General features: G+C 37.1%; 2 protein-coding genes and 1 long non-coding RNA gene across 6 annotated transcripts in view; 1 reads left to right on the top strand and 2 right to left on the bottom strand.

The window, feature by feature from the left end:
- LOC129764303 (major facilitator superfamily domain-containing protein 6) overlaps positions 1–2926 on the top strand; it is a 36275-nt gene extending 33349 nt beyond the window's left edge. For all 3 annotated transcript variants that reach the window (XM_055763262.1, XM_055763263.1, XM_055763261.1), the window contains exon 7: positions 2706–2926. In XM_055763262.1, the coding sequence (XP_055619237.1) occupies positions 2706–2782 (77 nt within the window). In that variant the 3' untranslated portion in view covers positions 2783–2926. The remainder of the gene's footprint in view (positions 1–2705) is intronic.
- The window catches only part of LOC129764304 (biogenesis of lysosome-related organelles complex 1 subunit 6), a 29188-nt gene extending 8917 nt beyond the window's left edge, over positions 1–20271 (bottom strand). Inside the window, exons 1-5 of one of the 2 annotated variants that reach the window (XM_055763264.1) lie at positions 20086–20259; positions 19889–20017; positions 19750–19834; positions 19043–19129; positions 2840–3214 (exon numbers count right to left, since the gene is read on the bottom strand). In XM_055763264.1, the coding sequence (XP_055619239.1) occupies positions 3095–3214; positions 19043–19129; positions 19750–19834; positions 19889–20017; positions 20086–20099 (435 nt within the window). In that variant the 5' untranslated portion in view covers positions 20100–20259 and the 3' untranslated portion in view covers positions 2840–3094. Of the gene's footprint in view, positions 1–2839; positions 3215–19042; positions 19130–19749; positions 19835–19888; positions 20018–20085 lie in introns of those variants that run through there. The other variant, XM_055763265.1, reaches the window with a different exon arrangement.
- LOC129764306 (uncharacterized) lies at positions 9937–19032 on the bottom strand. Its single transcript, XR_008741104.1, has 2 exons — positions 15100–19032; positions 9937–15013 (listed from the first exon to the last, which is right to left on the bottom strand). It is a non-coding gene; the product is annotated as an uncharacterized LOC129764306 (long non-coding RNA).
- Positions 20272–20884: the final 613 nt, after the last annotated feature.

Below are 20884 nucleotides of genomic sequence, written 5' to 3'. Positions count from 1 at the left end.
GCTACCATGCGGGGCAATATGACCATGTTAGTTGATTCAATCTTTTAAGCATGTTTTCGCTAGGAAATAACTTAACAAGTTCATAAAAGGAAAGTTTATTCTATTTTGCAACTAGCGCGTATATTTCTTTGGGATTCATTCAGTAAGCAGCGATAGCATTGGATCCATCGCCGCCCGCAGAGGAACTGAATTGTACCGACAGTAGCAACATCAGGTGGAAGATTCTATGATCGTTATTCCGTGTTAAGCACCCAGCGCTCAACTGCCTTATTCTCTGCATTGCTAGAATTTTGGAATTTTTGGTTTGCGCCTGTTGAACGAAGATAATAATTTTTAGTTTACTTGCTTCTCTTATTGATAAGAGATAGTTACTGAAATCATTGATGTCTCATCGACGTTCAATTGCCCTACTGGCGGAATGTCGTATTTCTGCTGTACGCCCTCCAGTAAATCGCAGAATTTCCCGACTGCAATTCGATTGAATCCTTGTGCCCTGGCGGCGGAGGTTGCTTCCGGTGTCCGAAGAGAGAGTTATGGGTGGTGCTTTCGAAAACCAGTCAACCTATCTATGCCGGTTAATTGCTTTGGCTATTGGGAGGGTGAGGAACATCATTTCTTTCGGCCAAATCTTACTCCAGCTTCCGGATTTCTCTCATAGAACCGTTGTTCCATAGCGAGAATATTGCTCCATCGTAAAAACATTACCAAATGATTCGAACAGTTGGAGCTGCAAAGGATCTGAACAATGTAAAAAACGTTAAAGTGTTTCTCGCGGGACACAATGCACTAAGGCTACATGTCGCACTGACGTACACTCTTCACTGCTTCCATTGCCGCGTTCAAGCTAGTCTGTGACCACTTTTTTACGATCGGATGTTCTGGTATAATTCCGCACCATGATTCCACATCTAGCTATTCCCAACTATGTTTACAAATTTTGACAAATTTTGTATTTACAGGTTATGTTGAAAACATCCTGGTCATACTGCCCCAAGCAGGTATGACCATTCCGCCCCGTACATTTACGCTCAATAAAAATGAACTGATATTTTACATGAAGCGGCAAAGCGGCGCAATGAATCAGTGAAAATGTTTAGAAATAATACAAGTATGAATTGATATAAAGAGCAGAGTCATAAATTTCAAAATAAAGCGTACAGAACCTATTTTGTTGACTGCTTTTCTTATATGGTTTTCGTGATAATTAATCAGCGTGAGATTTCTTCCAAGATATTTAAAAAACAATTGAATTTGAATACGGTTTTCACGGAAGTACTTAATAAGAGTATTTCTAACCCAATTGTCGGAAAATAAGTGTTATTGGTTCAACAACAAGCTCAAATGAAGGGTGGCCCATTTCTCCCCGCCTGGTCATATTGCCCCTATCTCCCCTACAGGTCGGACTCGATTATATACAATTTTGGACTCGATTATATACAGTTTGGAAAAAAATATTTTTTTATATTTCAAATATGACTTATTTCAAGAAGAAATGTTATCTTTCAACGTTAAGTTGAAATTTAAGTAGCTATTACATGTACAGTGAGGTAAAAATTGTGATTTTTGAAGATTTACTTAAATTTTCACCAGGAATTGTTTATATCGATATTGCAGCGCAATTAAAAATGTTAGAAGTTGGGTGTCAAAGAACAAATTGTAGAGCGGATAGAGATCTTCAATTTAATTAATAAAAAAATCTAGTTGATAAAATATTTTTTTAGGATAGAATTAGTTCTTCACTTCTAAATTGTAATCCAATAATTTATTGTTGGATTTTAAATTAGATTGTTGCTATTTGATCGAGTTGAATTAATTCAATATGACTGATAGGTTTAATAGATGGTTACACCTATTTGCAAAAATGACAACCATTCGATTATTCTTCTGCACCATATCATAAAGATACTTTTAGAAGATGTCATTCAACCACTCAGTGTTTATTTAATAAAATTAATCAGATAAGCCTATTAGCACGAACATCCAAACCCCAGTACTTATTTTTTCCTGCTTTTGCATGTGTTTTCCAAACATTAACCTAAACTTGTTCGGATAAATTTTGTCGTTCGATAAAAAAAATGACTTTAATTTTTGAAATTCATCTTTTGAAATACGTTATGCAGTACGATCATCCTGAACTTCATTATGCTTATTCTAGAAATCCTCTTATTTCTGAATTCTATCCCTGAAGTGAGAATCCGGAAGACCGTGAAAGCGTTTCCTATTACAACTTGTTTTAATTAGAATCTATACGCAAAAGATCAGATCTATTTCAGGATGACTTTGATAGAATAAAGATGTGGTGGGCCCAAAATAGAGGTTTTCATTTTCATAACAAAAAAAAATGATACAAAATATGCAACAATTTTCACTACATCAACCACATGTGACTATTCATAGAATATATGATACAAAAACATATTTTTGTTTTTTTTTGTATTTTGTTTTATAGATCTTAAATTATTCCAATGACCGATTGATTTGTTTTAGTGCTATTTCTTCTAATATAAGAATCTTAGCACTGTACGATATTCTTTTTTCACTGTGAAAATACCAAAAAAAACAACTCTGAACCGCTGTTATACGAATAAGTTGACAGATCTACATTACACCTCACATGTGCTCGACGAATCCTGTTATTTCTTATCGAACGACAAAATTTACTAAACAATCTAACACCACAAATATTAAATCATTCTCGTTTTTAGTCACTCGCGCTGGATACGCACTACCTGATGAGGCGCTTAGCTGCATGGAAGACAGTCAAACACACGGTGGAAGTTGACGGGCGGTCATCATATTCTAGAAAAATTCAACTATGATTTCAAACAACATTATGAATAATTTATTGATATGGAAGTGAGCACAAATTTTAAATATATGGATTTAGAAGGTTACACTCTTAAAAAATAAAGTTCAAAAATCCTTCTCTATTGGTTTTATTATGTGTCTCCGCAATCCGATGTAATGCAAGTCCAAAAGTTGCCGATACCACATCTCTAAGTTCCGTGCAAAATAATCCTCTACTGAACAATTTTGGTTTGAACAACTGTTTGATTGTTTTTTTTTCTGTCGCTCCAGAGAGAACCATACAGCGCTAAGTCTTTTTGTTGGGCGTTTTTTTGCTGCCCGCAACAAGAGATTCCTCGTAGTGTTGCTGTTGTAGCTTCGAAGCACACTGGTTAACTTTGATTTCCTGGATATCGAGAGCTTTGGCCTTTGGAGAAAAAAGAAAATATTCCATTAGCTGCGCAACAGACTAGGCTGGTGAGTTTAACCCTCTTAAGTCTCCTATACTCGTGCATACGGTCTCACAGACCGAAAAATCAATAAATCTGTTTTGAGGAGTCTGAATTCCGTAGTACTGGATCGAGTTGAAGAAAAAATGTTTTCTGAAAATTCACTTCCAATTATATTCCTTTCTTTAAATGCATACCAATTCGCATAAAAAGTACAAAAGGACCTATTGCAGAAAACGAGAGAAGCAATTCGTCTCGTCTCGGCTTCAGTCATTGCCGACACGAGCAAAATATCCTATTCCAGTACACGAGTTTCATTGAAATTTTTTATTCGGTAGAATGGAAAGACTTCTGTCACTTTTTCTCAGTATGACCAGTGATTTCAGGTGTGAAGACATGTTTTTTATTTTAAGAAAAACAACATTTTTAAATTTGATCAATCGAGACGTCTTTTTCAGTGCCAAAATCCTGAAATCATAACAAAGGGGAATAACTTTTATATCTTTGCGTTTTATTATTTTTCTATCAGCATATGGTTTCATCACTAAGATGTTTCGTTATTCTGAAGTTATTGGTACCAATGTTTATTTACCTAATCAACAATTTATAAAGAAAAGAAAATATATCTTTGAAAACCATGTATCTTTCGCCGTCCGTTGTTTTAATCGTTTCTACTATGTACTCCTATCCCAACAAAATATCCTTGCAGTCTTCTAAATGATTTTCAATTTCTGCAGTATTTGTGACAGGTGACAAACTGGATTGTAGGAACCAAGGCGCCTAGAAGTATATCCCAAGGCGCGTAGAAGTGTATCCTAAGGTGGGCCAACTTGCTAAAACCACTCTTCAGCCATCTTGGAAGTCTACTGTGTTTTGTTTGTAAACAAAATACAATACGCTAGTGCCGAAGATCGCTCCTGATCAGTCTGTCTCTTTCACGCTACAAGCAAATAATTCCCCTTCTGCTTTCTTCCGTACTGTTTTCATATACCGCTCCCCTAACCAACTTAGTGACGAAACGGCCTCACCTAGTACCATAGACCCGTCTTGGTATATCCTAAGGTGGGCCAACTTGCTAAAACCACTCTTCAGCCATCTTGGAAGTCTACTGTGTTTTGTTTGTAAACAAAATACAATACGCTAGTGCCGAAGATCGCTCCTGATCAGTCTGTCTCTTTCACGCTTCAAGGAAATAATTCCCCTTCTGCTTTCTTCCGTACTGTTTTCATATACCGCTCCCCTAACCAACTGAAAAATTTCTCTATTGAAAGAAAAATTTTAACGCTTTCGCGTGAGTTCTGTTACAATACTAAAAAATTTATTCAAAAGTTTCACAATATATACATGGTTCCTTAAACTAAGATTGACGAGGAACATCTCCTCTCTCTCTCTTGAAAACCGATAACATATCGGTTTCGTTTAGATCATCTACCTTCCTTGTCCCTTCTTCTAGCGTATGGTAACGTGCAGTCTGAGACGGCTGCACTACCCTAAGAAAATACCTTAAGTTTATAGCACCTCGTCGGTGCGCCTATCTTATTCTTGGATTTCCCCTTTCCATCCTTCGCTCTAAATAACATCCTTTTATTTTATTACACCCTGCTGGTGTATCTGGCTGAGCGCAGCTAGGGATGGAAAAGGGTAATAAAAATGCATCCTAAATGATGCATGCATTAAATTGTTTACCGGACGCTATTTAAATATTCGTCCATTCTGAATTTATGACCGGCAATAATTTCGAACTACAAGCGTTTTCTAGCCTAACAAAACACTTGAGCTCTTACATCTTTTAATTGCCTTACATTGGTCCTTTCTAAACGTTTCTATACCTCGCTTGGAGGTCTTTTCTAAATATAATCTTAAATAGTGCTTATCTTATGGATCTCTAACTCGATTCGCGATAAGCCTCAGCTGTCCGTAACATTCCGGACTCCGTAAATCTACTACATAGATTTACCAAATTCTTCAGTATTATCATTCTTTTCTACATTTTAATTTAAATTTTTGATAGTCGTTCTACATGTTCTAAATCATATACATTTGCTTGAACATATTTCCATCTGTAGCTGTATCGCTTTATTCTGTGTTTTATTGTGTGATTTGATTTCACTCACATTATTATCTTTTCCTTACACTTACACTTACAAGTTTATACTAGAAAACATAACTTATTATTTGTTTTATTAATAATAGTATTTTTTGTTTCATTTTTATTCTGCATACAGTTATGCAAACTAATCGTAAACATTCGTAAATTTCGAATAATTGCTCTCACTAGTAATTTGATATAACCGTTAATTATATAAACTAACTTCAAGTTTCTTTTTGGAAAATTATTCATTGAGGTTCAGTGTTATATAATATTTTCCATTAAAGGAAATGCAAATTACATTTTCTTTTCTCTTATAAGATTTTCTTTCATCAAACACAACGTTCTATTTTAATGCTAAGTTATCTCGTTGCCAAGAAAGGAATCTTGAATCCAACATCCCTTTGCTAGTTGTCTTGTTACATTGCTGATATTGTTTTTCTCAAAACATCCTTTTGAAATAATTAGTCAATGTGCTAATCTTTTGGTAGTACAATTACCGTTCCTTCAGCAAGTATTAACATTAAAGTTTGTCTCTGAATACTAAATCCAATTTTAAAGCCTCAGTTCTCATGTAACTGTTCCGACTAATCATATAATACGACTGATCGTAGCTCACATAAACTTTTTCAAGTCGTTTTCTTTATGCATGCAACTCATGCTCTCATAGTGTGATATACTTTGAAATACATTTAAAAATTTCATTCAATTTTTTTTTCCTGTTACTTGTATTCAAATAACTCATAATGTCATCTACATTGTATAGTTAACCATCTCCAATCTTTCCCTCAGTTAAGACTGGAAGCTATGCTTTTAATATTCATTTGAATAATGCATTGATCATATTCTCAGCAACTCACATGCTGAGCTTCGCAAACCACTTGTTTAAAAAATCTTTCTTCAGCATCTCACATGCTGTATTTCATCAACCGACTTACTGGTGATGTTGTTACTCTCAGCAATCCACTTGCTGAGTTTTAAGCAATTCACTTGCTTAAAAAAGAAACTTTTGGTTTTGACCCCTTCAGCAAATCACTTGCTGAAGGTTAAGCAATCCACTTGCTAACAAATCAGTCTTCCAAATTCTTCATAGCTGTATTTTTAATTTTTTCTACCATCAACTAATTTACAGTTGATATCGCTCCTTTCAGCAATTCACTTACTGAGCTTTGAGCCGATCATTCGTATAGAAACTGGCTTCAGCATATCACTTGCTGCGCCATAATTTTTTCTTTAGTGGTCAATGTATATTTTTCAGCAGAATACTTGCTATACTTTTAACCCATCAGAGTAATGTTTTGAGCATTCCAAATGCTTGACGCTTGACCAGACAGTCTCTTCTTTTTTGCTCTAATTGATATTTTGGACCTTACAAGTTATCATTTTATTGGGTCCATTTTATAACGAAACAATTGTATCTTAAATTGTATTAAAGTCTTTCAGCAGCTCACTTGCTGAACTTCAAGCAAATCATTTGCCTAAAAATATTTTCTAATTAATTCAGTTAACAGTTTTGTTAAATTTCCATTTTAAGATTTTCGTCTTTATATTTTATCAAGCTTAAGATTTTCTATACTTTATATAGATATAAAGAATATCAACATATTACAAACGTTGAAAAACAAACTTTCCAACCTCTATATTAGAGAGTTTATAGTTTTGATCTACGGTAATAATTTCCCTATCTGGGCCATAATTTTGCAAATTGCGGAAACATATAATGAAAGAATCCGAACTCATATCTTGCGCTAACTCAAGATGTATTGCTCTCGTTGTCATACAGGTAAATAGACGCCCCTAATACTTAGGAAACAGTCTTCTAAAGATTTGAAAGTTATTCAGAGCCATAATTTTTTTGGTTATAAGTAGTCCTATTTTATACGAATCTATGGCTTTTAACTATAACGATCGCATTATTTTATATGTGTTGCCCTATGACTAAATATTGTCAACATGTCACAAATTTTGCAAAATAGAATATTCATCATATTTCGTTAATGATGGTACAATAGTGTAACTCGCGGTTACAGAGTGGAAGTCGTTTTTGATACGACGTCGAGGATACTGGTAATCTGGGGTACAGTATTTATCGAGATTTCCAATACTATAATTATCGACTGAATATGATTTTCTATTGTGGGAATTATTTCTCCTTGGAAGAAATGAAGATTCATTTATAAACAATTCCTTTGGTGTTATTTCTGGCGCTACCTTCCTCGGAGGCTCAATAACACAAATCTCTATATTTGTTGAGTTTTCAAATTGTATGTTAGCATCTTGTGATGAATCATCCATCTTGATGATAACACTTTTGGTTTTACATTGGCTCCCAATTTTTGGGATGAACTTTGCACTTCTAAGGAATTTTTTAAAACCTTCACGCCAGGCTTTCGTCTTCAAATAAAATTTTGCTAATATTTTTGTTCTATTTCTGAGGACTACTTCCTCTACTGCTACAGGTGGTTCTATTTCTTCAAACCGTTTTTCAGTTGGGTATTTTATTTTCTGTTCAACAATCAGTGTTGCAACAGAATTCTTAATTAATCCAGTAGCTGGCCTTTCCCATTCTGGATCTTGAAGGTTGATAGATAGTTTTTCTATCTTAAAATTTTTAGCGTTTCCATTATTGGAATCCGCTATTTCTTTATTTGCAGATATCTCATCCGCCCTGACTTCATGCATCACGCATGGTTTTTTCTTTTCCGCCATAATTCCTCTTTCTGTGGAGGTTTTCGTATTTTCTTCTATCACAGCCCATACATCTGTGATGATACCCGTTTTGCCTATTGCGGGCAAACTATTCTCATAATCAGATTCGCGTTTTGCGACTGATATGGTTTTAAATGGCTCTTTCCTCACTGGGAATGAGCAGCCATCTTCACCGCTCTGAGGACTAACATCTCCTAGTTTTTCATTCATTTCAACTTGTATCACTTCAAGTTTGTCTTCATCATCTGAATCTTCTGACTCAGATGAATTGTCATTTTTCCTCCTCATATACCTAGCCAACTTAGGGTTCCACGGAGGAGGTGCAATTAATCTGGTTACTTTAGATGATTCAAATACTTTGTCATCTGAATCATTACCTTTCCTCCTGCAATCAACTAGATCAGGATTCCAAGGAGGAGGCATTTTTAATTGATGGCATTCCTCTGAGTTTCTAAACTCAGATTCAGAATTGCCATTTACTCGCCTATGCAATTCACTAATTACCCTAAATGGAGGCGGCTTGGTTGGCATATCCTCCTTATAATAATTTCCCCACCCACTAGGATATATGCTAGTAGCGAGTATTCCTATTAAGTCACTTATTCGCACTTTCTTCGAATAATTATATTCTAGATCTGTGCATTTGACACAGATCCACCGATCACCCGTTAGAGGGGCTTGCTTTAGATTAGTGCAACTCAAGTGGAACCATCGCTCACACTCGCAACAATAAATCATCTGTTCCTCATCAGACTCGTGACATAGGTGACAGTGACCCTTCACATTACGTGTGAAGTATTTAGTGGTAATCATCTTGTATGTGTTTTCCATATTCCTACTAATTTTATTGTTTATATTTTAATGTTGGCTCACTTGACCGTACGAATTTATTCCTTTATCATTTCTTTGCTCTCTTGGCCCCTATTTTAAAAACTCCCATGGTTGCTATCGCAACCCCTATAATTCTTAATATAGATTAATTCTATACCTGTTTTTCGATTAACTCATCTGGTGCTGGGATACTACTGCTGCTGCTGGTGCCGACTGGTTCTTGAGTGGTCCAAACCTTCTGGCTCGGATTGTTCTTGTCACTTCTGATAGTGCCAATGCTGGTGCTGCTGCATCTAATGCCACCGCTTGCTTCTGGTTCCGCTGGTTGACAGTTCCTGGTATCTCTAGCGATGGTCTCTCCGATTGTGCCGAGGATACTGCTGCTACCTCTTGCTTCTAACTCCACGACCACGTGCTGCTGCGGCAGTTGGTCATATTTATAATAACTGCCTTCTGGTACTTGAATTAACATATATTTATGTGTGTATATAGCATCCACTGCTTTAGTAAAGTTCGCGAAACGAATACACTCTTTAGGCATCCACTGCCTTAGGAAAGTTCGCGAAAAGAATACACTCTTTAGGCATCCACTGCCTTAGGAAAGTTCGCGAAAATAATACACTCTTTAGGCATCCACTGCCTTAGGAAAGTTCGCGAAAATAATACACTCTTTAGGCATCCACTGCCTTAGGAAAGTTCGCGAAAATAATACACTCTTTAGGCATCCACTGCCTTAGGAAAATTCGCGAAAATAATAAACTCTTTAGGCATCCACTGCCTTAGGAAAATTCGCGAAACGAATACACTTTTTAGGCATCCACTGCCTTTTGATAAAATTCACGAAAGAAATGCACTTTTTAGGCATCCACTGCCTTTGAGAATTCACAAATTCACACTTCTCGCATTCACTGCTGAGAAGATTTCACGAACATCACCTCTGGCATCCACTGCCGAGAAGAGTTCGCAAATTAACACATTTTGTACTTAAATAAAAGGAAAAACTTGCTCCTCTCTGGAGCCACCATGAAAAATTTCTCTATTGAAAGAAAAATTTTAACGCTTTCGCGTGAGTTCTGTTACAATACTAAAAAATTTATTCAAAAGTTTCACAATATATACATGGTTCCTTAAACTAAGATTGACGAGGAACATCTCCTCTCTCTCTCTTGAAAACCGATAACATATCGGTTTCGTTTAGATCATCTACCTTCCTTGTCCCTTCTTCTAGCGTATGGTAACGTGCAGTCTGAGACGGCTGCACTACCCTAAGAAAATACCTTAAGTTTATAGCACCTCGTCGGTGCGCCTATCTTATTCTTGGATTTCCCCTTTCCATCCTTCGCTCTAAATAACATCCTTTTATTTTATTACACCCTGCTGGTGTATCTGGCTGAGCGCAGCTAGGGATGGAAAAGGGTAATAAAAATGCATCCTAAATGATGCATGCATTAAATTGTTTACCGGACGCTATTTAAATATTCGTCCATTCTGAATTTATGACCGGCAATAATTTCGAACTACAAGCGTTTTCTAGCCTAACAAAACACTTGAGCTCTTACATCTTTTAATTGCCTTACATTGGTCCTTTCTAAACGTTTCTATACCTCGCTTGGAGGTCTTTTCTAAATATAATCTTAAATAGTGCTTATCTTATGGATCTCTAACTCGATTCGCGATAAGCCTCAGCTGTCCGTAACACCAACTTAGTGACGAAACGGCCTCACCTAGTACCATAGACCCGTCTTGGTATATCCTAAGGTGGGCCAACTTGCTAGAACCACTCTTCAGCCATCTTGGAAGTCTACTGTGCTTTGTTTGTAAACAAAACACAATACGCTAGTGCCGAAGCTCGCTCGTGATCAGTCTGTCTCTTTCACGCTACAAGCAAATAATTCCCCTTCTGCTTTCTTCCGTACTGTTTTCATATACCGCTCCCCTAACCAACTTAGTGACGAAACGGCCTCACCTAGTACCATAGACCCGTCTTGGTAGGAACTATCGTGCCATCACAATCCTGAATGGTGACTACAAAATTCTGTCTCAGGTCCTCTTTCGCCTTCTATCGCCAATAGTAAGTAGATTTGTGGGAAGTTATCAGGCCGGATCCATGCCCGGTTGATCGACGGTGGACCAGATTTTTACACTGCGGCAGACCCTCCAAAAGTGCCGCGAGTATCAGGTCCCTACTAGAGATGGGCAAATCAGCTCATCATGGTGAGCGGCTCAGAGCCGTCCAGCTCATACAAGTGAGCTGCTCATTCGGAACAGCTCTTCAGCTCAATTGAATTTTGCGGCTGTCCACACAACTGCATAACTACCATGGGACATTTTATAGTGTTCATTTTCTTAATAGACGGAAATCAGAAAAATAAACGAATTTAATTTGCAATTGTACACAAACTAAATTTAATATGGATTCTAGTAATATAATATACAACAAATATTGAATGCTGAAATCCAACATAGAAGATGCTTAGGATATGCTGAACTTAAACAACAGATGAACCAGCAGTAGCCAAATAAAATGCCTTCAGAAATATTGGCTGACACAACGTTTTTTGATAAAACTACCGAGATATTTTTTTTTGCATCCAAGTATATAAAAATAAATCCATTAATAGGCGCAACGAGAAACAATTCTTCGCCATGATAAAGGTAACAAAAGGACCATTATCAATCACCAGCATTTATGGCGGGTAGTTTTCTGAATTGTTTTGATTCAGCACGCGGAAATAAATTTATGTGTTTTAACATTCATGTTATTTAAAAATAACAATATAATATAGTAAATCCATTTACAAGCATATAATAATTTTTATTATTTTGTTTGGCGATGTAAGAAAAAAATTAATGGAACGATTGAATATCTTCAAAACAAAAACCTTTTTCCTCTCTGGCATCTCTGCTAAAGCTAAAGAACGAAGATGGATACACGAAAACAAACTGACGTCATATCATAAAGCGCGGGAGACGAAAAATTCTTCTGCGTCTCAAAATTCACACTCTCTGCTGCTTTTGCGCTCCACAGCTATGCAGCTCATCAGCTCAACAGCTCTGCAGCTCATCAGCTCATCAGCTCAACAGCTCATCAGCTTTCCAGCTCCGTAATGAGCTGATGAGCTGCGTTGTTTTGATTGCGAGCCGATCCGAATCCACTCACTACGATGAAGCGATTCGAATGAACAGCTCATGAGCGGATGGCACATCTCTAGTCCCTACGCACAACATCTTCGTTGACTTCGAGGCCTCACATGATACAATCGATGGACGACAGCTATGAAGAATCATGGACGAACACGGCTTTCGCCGAAAGCTGACAAGACTGATTCAGGCAACGATGAACGGTGTGCGAATCTCAGGTGAGCTGTCGGAGTCATTTGAGACTCACATGGGACTTCGACAAAGCGATGGACTCTCCTGTCTACTCTCCAATGTGGCGCTGGAAGGTGTTATGCGGAGAGCGGGCTTCAACATGCGGGGCACGATTTTCAAAAAGTCTAATCAGTTTATCTGCTTCACCGACGACGTGGACATAATCGGAAGAGCACATGCGACGGAAGCCGACTTGTATACCCAACTGAAACACGAAGCAGGGCTGATTGGGCTTCACAAGCACTTGGTATTTTCGAAAGCCGAGTGCTCTGAACAATACACTCTGTCCAACTTCTATAAGACCAGGTGATGATCTTGCTGCTTTGTGTCATTGTAAACAAACAATGCTTCAATTTACATTCTAGTGTATTTGTATTGGTAACTATCATACACTGCATGATTTTCATATGTGTGTGCAAGCGTTGAGCGTAAACATATGTTTTTGTATTTTTCAAATGTCAAATGTTTCTATAAGTTCAGTTAAGTTTTCCTTGTTTTTAAGTAAGTTTGATTAATAAATTTAGAAAATGCCGAATGGAAAAGTGCACACGGATAGCGAAAAAGGACAAACCGATGCATTTAACCTAATTCCAACGAATTGGAGAAATTGCTCGTCGGATTGGACGATCCCATCAAGTAGTTCTCAATTATTTGACGAATCTTCAAGGATATAGTAAAAATTAGAGAGCTCCAGGCAAATTGAAGCTCTCTGACCAGGATAAGCGGGAAATAATTAAAACAGCTTCGAATACTTCAAAATCCTTTATGCAAATAAAGCAAACTTTGAATTCAAATGTATCACGGGGGGCAATTTCGGTAAAAAGTCCTTACATAAAGAGAGCTAAAAAGGTTATAGACATTAAAACTATAGTCATATTAGCCGGGATTAAAGGATGGTTATGAGCACGAATCGTAGAATGGAAATAGCATATTTTCACCGCTCTTCTGGGTACGTTCGACAGAAAGAGAGAATATATAAACGTTCAATTGATAGTCATGTTTGCGGCTGTGCGTTTATTTCTGAGGTGACTGTTGGAACCGAGCAATGCATTCTTGGTCACATTCGCAATACATATTGAGCCGTGACTCTCGCGCAAGAATAGTATGTGATGGTTGAGAGAAATGTCGACCGTTTACAACACTGTTTGGAATGACGATTTTCTCAGGCTTTTCAGTTTAAAAGCACGTTTTAGGAGAACATATTCCGGTCTGCAAAACGATAAGCGAGTACAAAAGTACTCAACATCAAAAAATATCCCCGATTTGCATGTATTTGCAAAGCGGATTCCCCCAGGCACATTAATTTTGAAATCTGTGTTAGGAAAACACAGCTCAGTGGGAAAAAATACCTCCGACTTGCATGTTTTGACAAAGCGGATTTCCCCAGGCACATTGATTTTGAAGTCCGTGTTAGGGAAACACAGCTCGGTGGGAACAAAAATACTCCCGACCTGCATGTATATTTGCAAAGCGGGTTTCCACAGGTACATCGATTTAGAAGTCTGTGTTGGGGAAACCGTGAATCGGGTCAATCAAAACTTGGCACCTGGGGCGCCTAGATAACGCTTGACATTTTACAGTTATTCAATTATTCATCTCATGAAAAATAACATTTTATTAATTGTGATAGACGCGTAGAAATATTTCCTATCAATTGATGCAAACATCTTTCCGATCTGCTAAAAAACAGGAAGTGGGTTATATCTATGGTATAACCGCAAGGGTGACGTAGGACTATCGTTGATTTAGAGATCATTTGTATGAAGTTGAATCTGAATTCATTCTGAATGAATGAATATTTGGAGAACTTCGAAAACGAGAGCATTACGTTGGAGGCACAAGGTTTTATGCATCCAATATTGGATACGGAAATATCCTACTGATGGGGAAGAATAATCTTTAGAAGCTATCCTGTTGATTGCGATTGATTGAAAAATCACAAAACCTAATGTATTTGGTCACAGTGTTACATGGATAGAAAACATTAAAATAAACTCTTTCATATGAATGTAATTTTAAATTCCCAGAGGAACTGGCAGAATTCGTTCACAGTGAAAATAGCTGTTAACGTTAAATTTATTTCATGAAAACGTGACCTGTTTTCTGATTTGGCACCCTTCCTGAAAGACGTAGTTCTACGTCAAAAAGTTCAATTTGGATGGTCCTGATGGCTTCAACAGGTTTCAACGAGTACTGGCGTGATTTACGGAAGTAGGAACAGCAAAGGAAATGGCAAAGTTGCCAATTATTGACATGTAAATCAGGCAATAGTGTTGAAGTTTTGATTGATAATACTTATGAATTATGAAATGGTCTTATAGAAACTGGTCAGCTGAAATTATCATATTTAAGCACAATAAATAAACAAACAACTCTTTTAAACGAAATTGACGTTAAATATATTTTATCTTAAGTATTCTACAATGTATGAATGTATCTTGTTGAAATTATAACTGTTTGTCATATAATCAGAGTGTCTTATAGAAGTTGGACAGAGTGTATATGGTGGTGTACATTGTGGAACATTGAGTATGGAGAAGGAGAATGAACCACGAACTGGTGCAAATCTACGGTGAACCCAATATCCAAAAATTCGCCAAGGCTGGACGAGTGCGATAGGCAGGGCATGTGGCGAGATTGCCGGACAGCAGCCCTGCAAGGATGGTGTTAGCATCGAATCCGGTAGGAAAAAGAAAGAGAGGAGCCCAGCGAGCGAGATGGTGGGATCAGGTGGAGCAGGACTTGGCAAGAGTCAATGCGGTCGTGAGTTGGAGAACTGCAACCATTAATCGGATTTTTTGGCGAAAAACTGTGAAGAAGATCTAATCTCCTCATTATAAATAAATAAAATTGATTCCTTACCTGTAAATTCACGCATCGTTCTGTTTTCATTCATTTTGAAGGGAGTTTCCATAGTGATTTGAAATAATACCACTCAGCAAGAAACCTTTAAAATTTTACACTATACAAATTTGTAACCTGTACCGTACAGAATCTGTATCAAGAAAAATGAAAAAATCTATACCTTTCCTTATAAATCTGTACTTGTAGCAACACTGGTTGTATATTGTCAGAAATACAATGTCTTGTTTTTAATGTGTGGGGATAACTGTCACCGGAGCGAAAAGCAAGTATTGGTGATTTTGATTCCTCTGGTGGAACCGTCATATTTGAGGTGCTCGTGGAATTTTTTTGTCAGAATGAATGTCGAAAAAAAACAGTAACAGCAGTAAGCGTCACGAACTGCGGCTAAGAGGAAAACGTTTTCTCCGTAAGTTATGTACAAAGTTTTGAACATTGCACTCTAAATAAAGTCGGAAAGGCACCTGGAGACGGCTCCTTCAGAGAACTTCAGCTAAAACATGCAGCCCCGGTCAGCCGATGACAGCAACGACCCAGAACGAACCATGCTAGATAAGATACATCGAGTAAGTGCGGTGTGACCCTCATCTTTTTAATGTAGTGCAAGTGTAAAGCGGTCTTCTCAATTTCGGTACCAGATTCTTTTGAATGTTTTTTCTGATGACATGTTGGTTTGGAGAGAGTTTCATGTTCGTCAGTGTGTGTATATTAAGTAGATATTTATGTAGATACTAGCTGTACCCTGCCACGCTTTGCTGTGGCACATTGTAGTTGCATAGGTGAGGTAGATGAGGGGAATCGATGAATTTTAAATTTCAGTTCATGATTTTGCCAAACACTTGGAAAAAAGATGTTTCCTTCACATAGAACACATATTCATTACTGAATAGTCGATTTTCATTAGAAGCTTAATTTCAGAAACGCACTCTGGTCATATATAAAATCATTTTTCTTCCAATTTTCCAATTTTTTATGCCGTAACAACACTCCTTGAAGTGGATTGTATATTGTGTACAACTTTGAGCTCAATCGGTTCCGTATTTTTCGAGTTTTTGACGCGTACACAAACGAACAGAAAACTTTTATATATATACAGATAGATGAGGGGAATCGATGAATTTTAAATCACTCCGAAACACAATTTCAGTTCATGATTTTGCCAAACACTTGGAAAAAAGATGTTTCCTTCACATAGAACACATATTCATTACTGAATAGTCGATTTTCATTAGAAGCTCAATTTCAGAAACGCACTCTGGTCATATATAAAATCATCTTTCTTCCAATTTTACAATTTTTATGCCGTAACAACACTCCTTGAAGTGGATTGTATATTGTGTACAACTTTGAGCTCTATCGGTTCCGTATTTTTCGAGTTTTTGACGCGTACACAAACGAACAGAAAACTTTTATATATATACAGATAGATGAGGGGAATCGATGAATTTTAAATCACTCCGAAACACAATTTCAGTTCATGATTTTGCCAAACACTAGGAAAAAAGATGTTTCCTTCACATAGAACACATATTCATTACTGAATAGTCGATTTTCATTAGAAGCTCAATTTCAGAAACGCACTCTGGTCATATATAAAATCATCTTTCTTCCAATTTTACAATTTTTATGCCGTAACAACACTCCTTGAAGTGGATTGTATATTGTGTACAACTTTGAGCTCTATCGGTTCCGTATTTTTCGAGTTTTTGACGCGTACACAAACGAACAGAACATTTTTATATATATAGAGATTGAACAGCTAATGAGTGCCCTTCTCAGGATTCCCAAAGATAGTTCTCCATCGCCATGATTGGAGTTATATAAAGCATGCGCGGATTGAACAATATATTGTCGATCTGATTTTTAGGAGTTTTATCGGTGACCTTGTTAGGATTTCCAAGTTCTCTCGTTGACCTTTTTATGATTCCCGAAAATACGCCTCTTTCGATAGCGATAGTTATAGAAAGAGGAATTCTCTCGGTGACCTTCTCAGGTTGTCCCAAGATAACCTTCCGTCGTCGCGGTTGGAGTTATATAAACAGTATGAGCGATAAGAATGTATATTTTCTTCAAATTTCATTTCGCCGAAAAGTTGAGAGTTCGCGTTTTTAGAATCACATCACTTACCGCAGTGAATCCTGATTTTTCTTAACCACGCTATAGAGGCGACCCTTCTGGCCTTCGGGCGGCGAATATCATACTAACATTCCTTCCCTTCCCCTGGTGACTGTAAGGACGTGGCCGGCGTCGTTATTGACCATTTAAAGTTCGAATCACCGAAAATTGCACAACGAGAATGATTTGCTAGTCCCAAGCGCCATTCTGTGTGTTGTTTGTGCAATTTTGTTGGTTCAGGTCAATCACGGAGAGCAACTACGAATTGTACAATCTACCCAAGCTCAAGCTAAAGTGTAAGCGGTCTTCTCAATCTGTATACCAGACTGAAACACGAAGAAGGGATAATTGGGCTTAGGTTCGATGCATCAAAAATTAAGGGCCCTATTATATAAATCGAATCGAGAAGTCGATACAAGCACTATCACACCGAGCAAAATCTCGTAATCTCTAACCGAGCTCGAATTCCATGTGTTTCAATTGCATATATTTAACACGTTGAGTGCCACGCGGTTTTATAGCAACTTTCCCATCAGGCCACGTACTGATATCGTAGTACAGTAATGCGAAGCGCAATACTGGAAAGTAATAATTTCCTCGATGGAGATTTTCGAACGTATTAGGACCATCGTTTATCATAAAAAGGTGTTTCTGCTCGAAAGCAGTGAAATTTCTGCGAAGAAAAATAAATAAATTTCTACCTTTACCATCAGTCAACGTGTTGAGCGTTTCTGAAATGTTTCCCAAATAGAAATATAAGGGACGCAAACCAAAACAAAATAATTAACTGAAATCATAGAACAAGCAACGAAGGTGAATTGGGCCGGTGGCTCCACTCGATTATCCCTAAGGTTAGCCTTAAACCATGGTTCAAAAGTCTGGACTTGAGTCGGGACTTTATTCGCACCTTTTCTCGACTCATGTCCAATCACTGTTCGTTAGACGCGCTACTCTTTCGTTTCAATCTGGCCGGCAGCAATATCTGCGTTTGTGGCCGAGGTTACCACGACATCGAACACGTTGTTTGGTCGTGTGAGGTGTATCTTGTTGCCAGATCGAATTTAGAGAACTCCCTTCGGGCTAGAGGAAGGCAGCCCAATGTGCCGGTGAGAGATGTGTTGGCTCGGTTAGACCTTGATTACATGTCCCAAATATATGTTTTCCTTAAATCTATCGATGTTCGTGTGTGATTATCCTTATATCCTTATACCCTCCATTTCTTCCTTTATGAGTAATTGGTCCGCTTGCTATAAACAGGAGAATGAAATGTAAATTCACAATAGATGTACGAATAGATTTAAGAATTGAGTGTGTGTGATTATCAACATTGTAATAATTTCCTTATACCCCATCCTTTTCCTGAGAAAAATATGTCACCCTTCTAATCTCGAGTTCACCGCGAGTAATCGGTTTCCCACATTACTAACCATAGATTTAAGAAAATTGTTCATATATATAGTTTTAAAAATATATTTAAGATTTCGGCTCCTTTAAACTTATGCAACTGAGCCTGTAAAAATAAACGAATTTATAAAAAAAAATAGAACAAGCAAACCAAAAAACTCGAAAAATTACTCGAATTTAGTGGAAAACTAATTTCGTATCCAGATGTCGACACTGCACCATTGTCATCGTGGATACACTTCACTTCGCTTTCAGCGTGAAGTGTATACGAGAATAAGGCCCAGTATTTTCGATCGTGTTCAGAACAATCTAGAGTGGAAGAATTATTAATTGTCTTGCCGTGCGTGGATTTCTTCCAAGGAACAACCTATTATTTTAGATTCAATATGGCAAGATATCCGAAGTACGTGTTTATTATACCTACCCGTATATTCTTTGCTCTTTGGTGTATTTGATGCATTTGATATTTTATCCGAACTGCTTTCTCCCTATAAATTTTCGCTTTGTTAATCTGTAAAAGCAAAAAGAAGTATTATTTAAGTTTTTGACAGTAACTATACAACAAAACATATTCTAGTCCAAATGCATTGTACGTAAAATTGTTTGAAAAGCAAGAGGTAAAATATCCTTTGATACCCATCTCTAACCAATATTTAACTCTAAACCGGTAAATACTTTTTTTTAACCTCATCCTGTTGAATGGGTTGTAGAATTTCCCCAGTTATGTATATTAATTTATCATTATCTTTGCTTTTTAATGTAGATTCATACAGCAGGAAGCATTTCGTCAATTTCAAAAATTGCCTAAATACAGATCGGAAGAAGTTCTCGTTAGAGCAAATTGTCTTTTTTTTTCTTTGACGTAGGATTTCGTTTTTGTGAATTATTATGTTCCCAAATTTATAAATTAAAATTCGATCGAATCATAGAACAAACAGTCCGACACAAATCTACGTCAACTTGTATTGAAAGTCACTATAATAGAGAAAAAAAACCTTCGTCAACTATGCGGCCATGTCTCGGACACAACCCTCAAACAAATCTTTTTGTGGAAGTGAGACATTACCCTGGCATATACAAATGCTCGGCTTACTGATTTATGGTTAAATAGAATATGGCCTATTATCTCACCATTTCATTGATCATCTGTACTTCCTGGCTAGCAAAGGCTCGTTTTTCGTTGTCGATTATAAGTAGCATATCGTTTTGTTTGTTCCTGGAAAATGTACGATATTAGAGATCTTGCGCGAAGCAAGCTAGCCACACTTACAGAAGCTCCTTGAGATTGCCCTTCACCTGGTTCAGGGTCGGCTCATAAATTTGCAACAAACCGGCCGAGAGGGTCTTCACCGTTTCGTTGTATTCTTTTATCTCTGCCGCTTCGTTGCCATTGTTTGGACTTAATAGACGATAAATAGACGCTGATATATAAATTACTGTGATGACATTATTTTGTATAATACATACGTTTCTTCAGTCATGCTAGTTTTTGGTTTATGTGGTGTATTTGGAACAAAAGAAATCACTTAAAACATCAAAACAATGCGAATTCCGACTACCCCGACTACGAATGCAACAGAATGTTTGTTTTTATTTACACTCAGCATGAACTGTATTCGAGAACGTATTTCTAGCTTGGCTGCGAAAGGGTGCGTTTACTGAGTACTCTCGTTAGCATGCACACAGTGCGAAAAAATTTCTCGAATCTAGTCAAAATAATTATTTTGTGATGACCAATAAGATGGCGATGTAGTTACGATCCACTACAGGTACGGTTCCAGCCAGGGATAATACCAATGAGGCAACGAAGGAATAATTATATTGAAATATTGTTCTGTAGTTATAATATATTTAAAATTAAGTTAAAAAATAAATTGCTAAATGATGGCGCTTTATCCACCTGAAGCTAATTGAATAAACAAAGGAAAAAGAAACAATGAGCGAGAGAGGGTCTCCGTAACCATAACGGTTGCGCGTCCGCTTATCAACTCGTATCGTACCAAGCGTCCGAAAAATCGAACAGCAATTTAGTTGATTTTTCATGGTTTTGGAAAGATATCATATGGTAATATTTTGACACTGAAGCTCAATTTATTAGCTATCACTTACCGTCAGTTTCATTCAATTTTGTATAACTTTATTGGATAATAAATTGGATTTAAAACATGTAGGCGCGGAAAGGTTTCAATTTCAATAAAAAACTAGTATAACAAAGAAATATATGATCCTTGATGGAGTATTACTTTGATGATAGAACACATATTGT

The sequence above is a fragment of the Toxorhynchites rutilus genome, chromosome 2 (assembly GCF_029784135.1).
Source record: "Toxorhynchites rutilus septentrionalis strain SRP chromosome 2, ASM2978413v1, whole genome shotgun sequence".
Lineage (NCBI taxonomy): Eukaryota > Metazoa > Arthropoda > Insecta > Diptera > Culicidae > Toxorhynchites > Toxorhynchites rutilus.
Note: the sequence above shows the minus strand (reverse complement) of the source record. Positions and strands in the feature narration are given on the sequence as shown.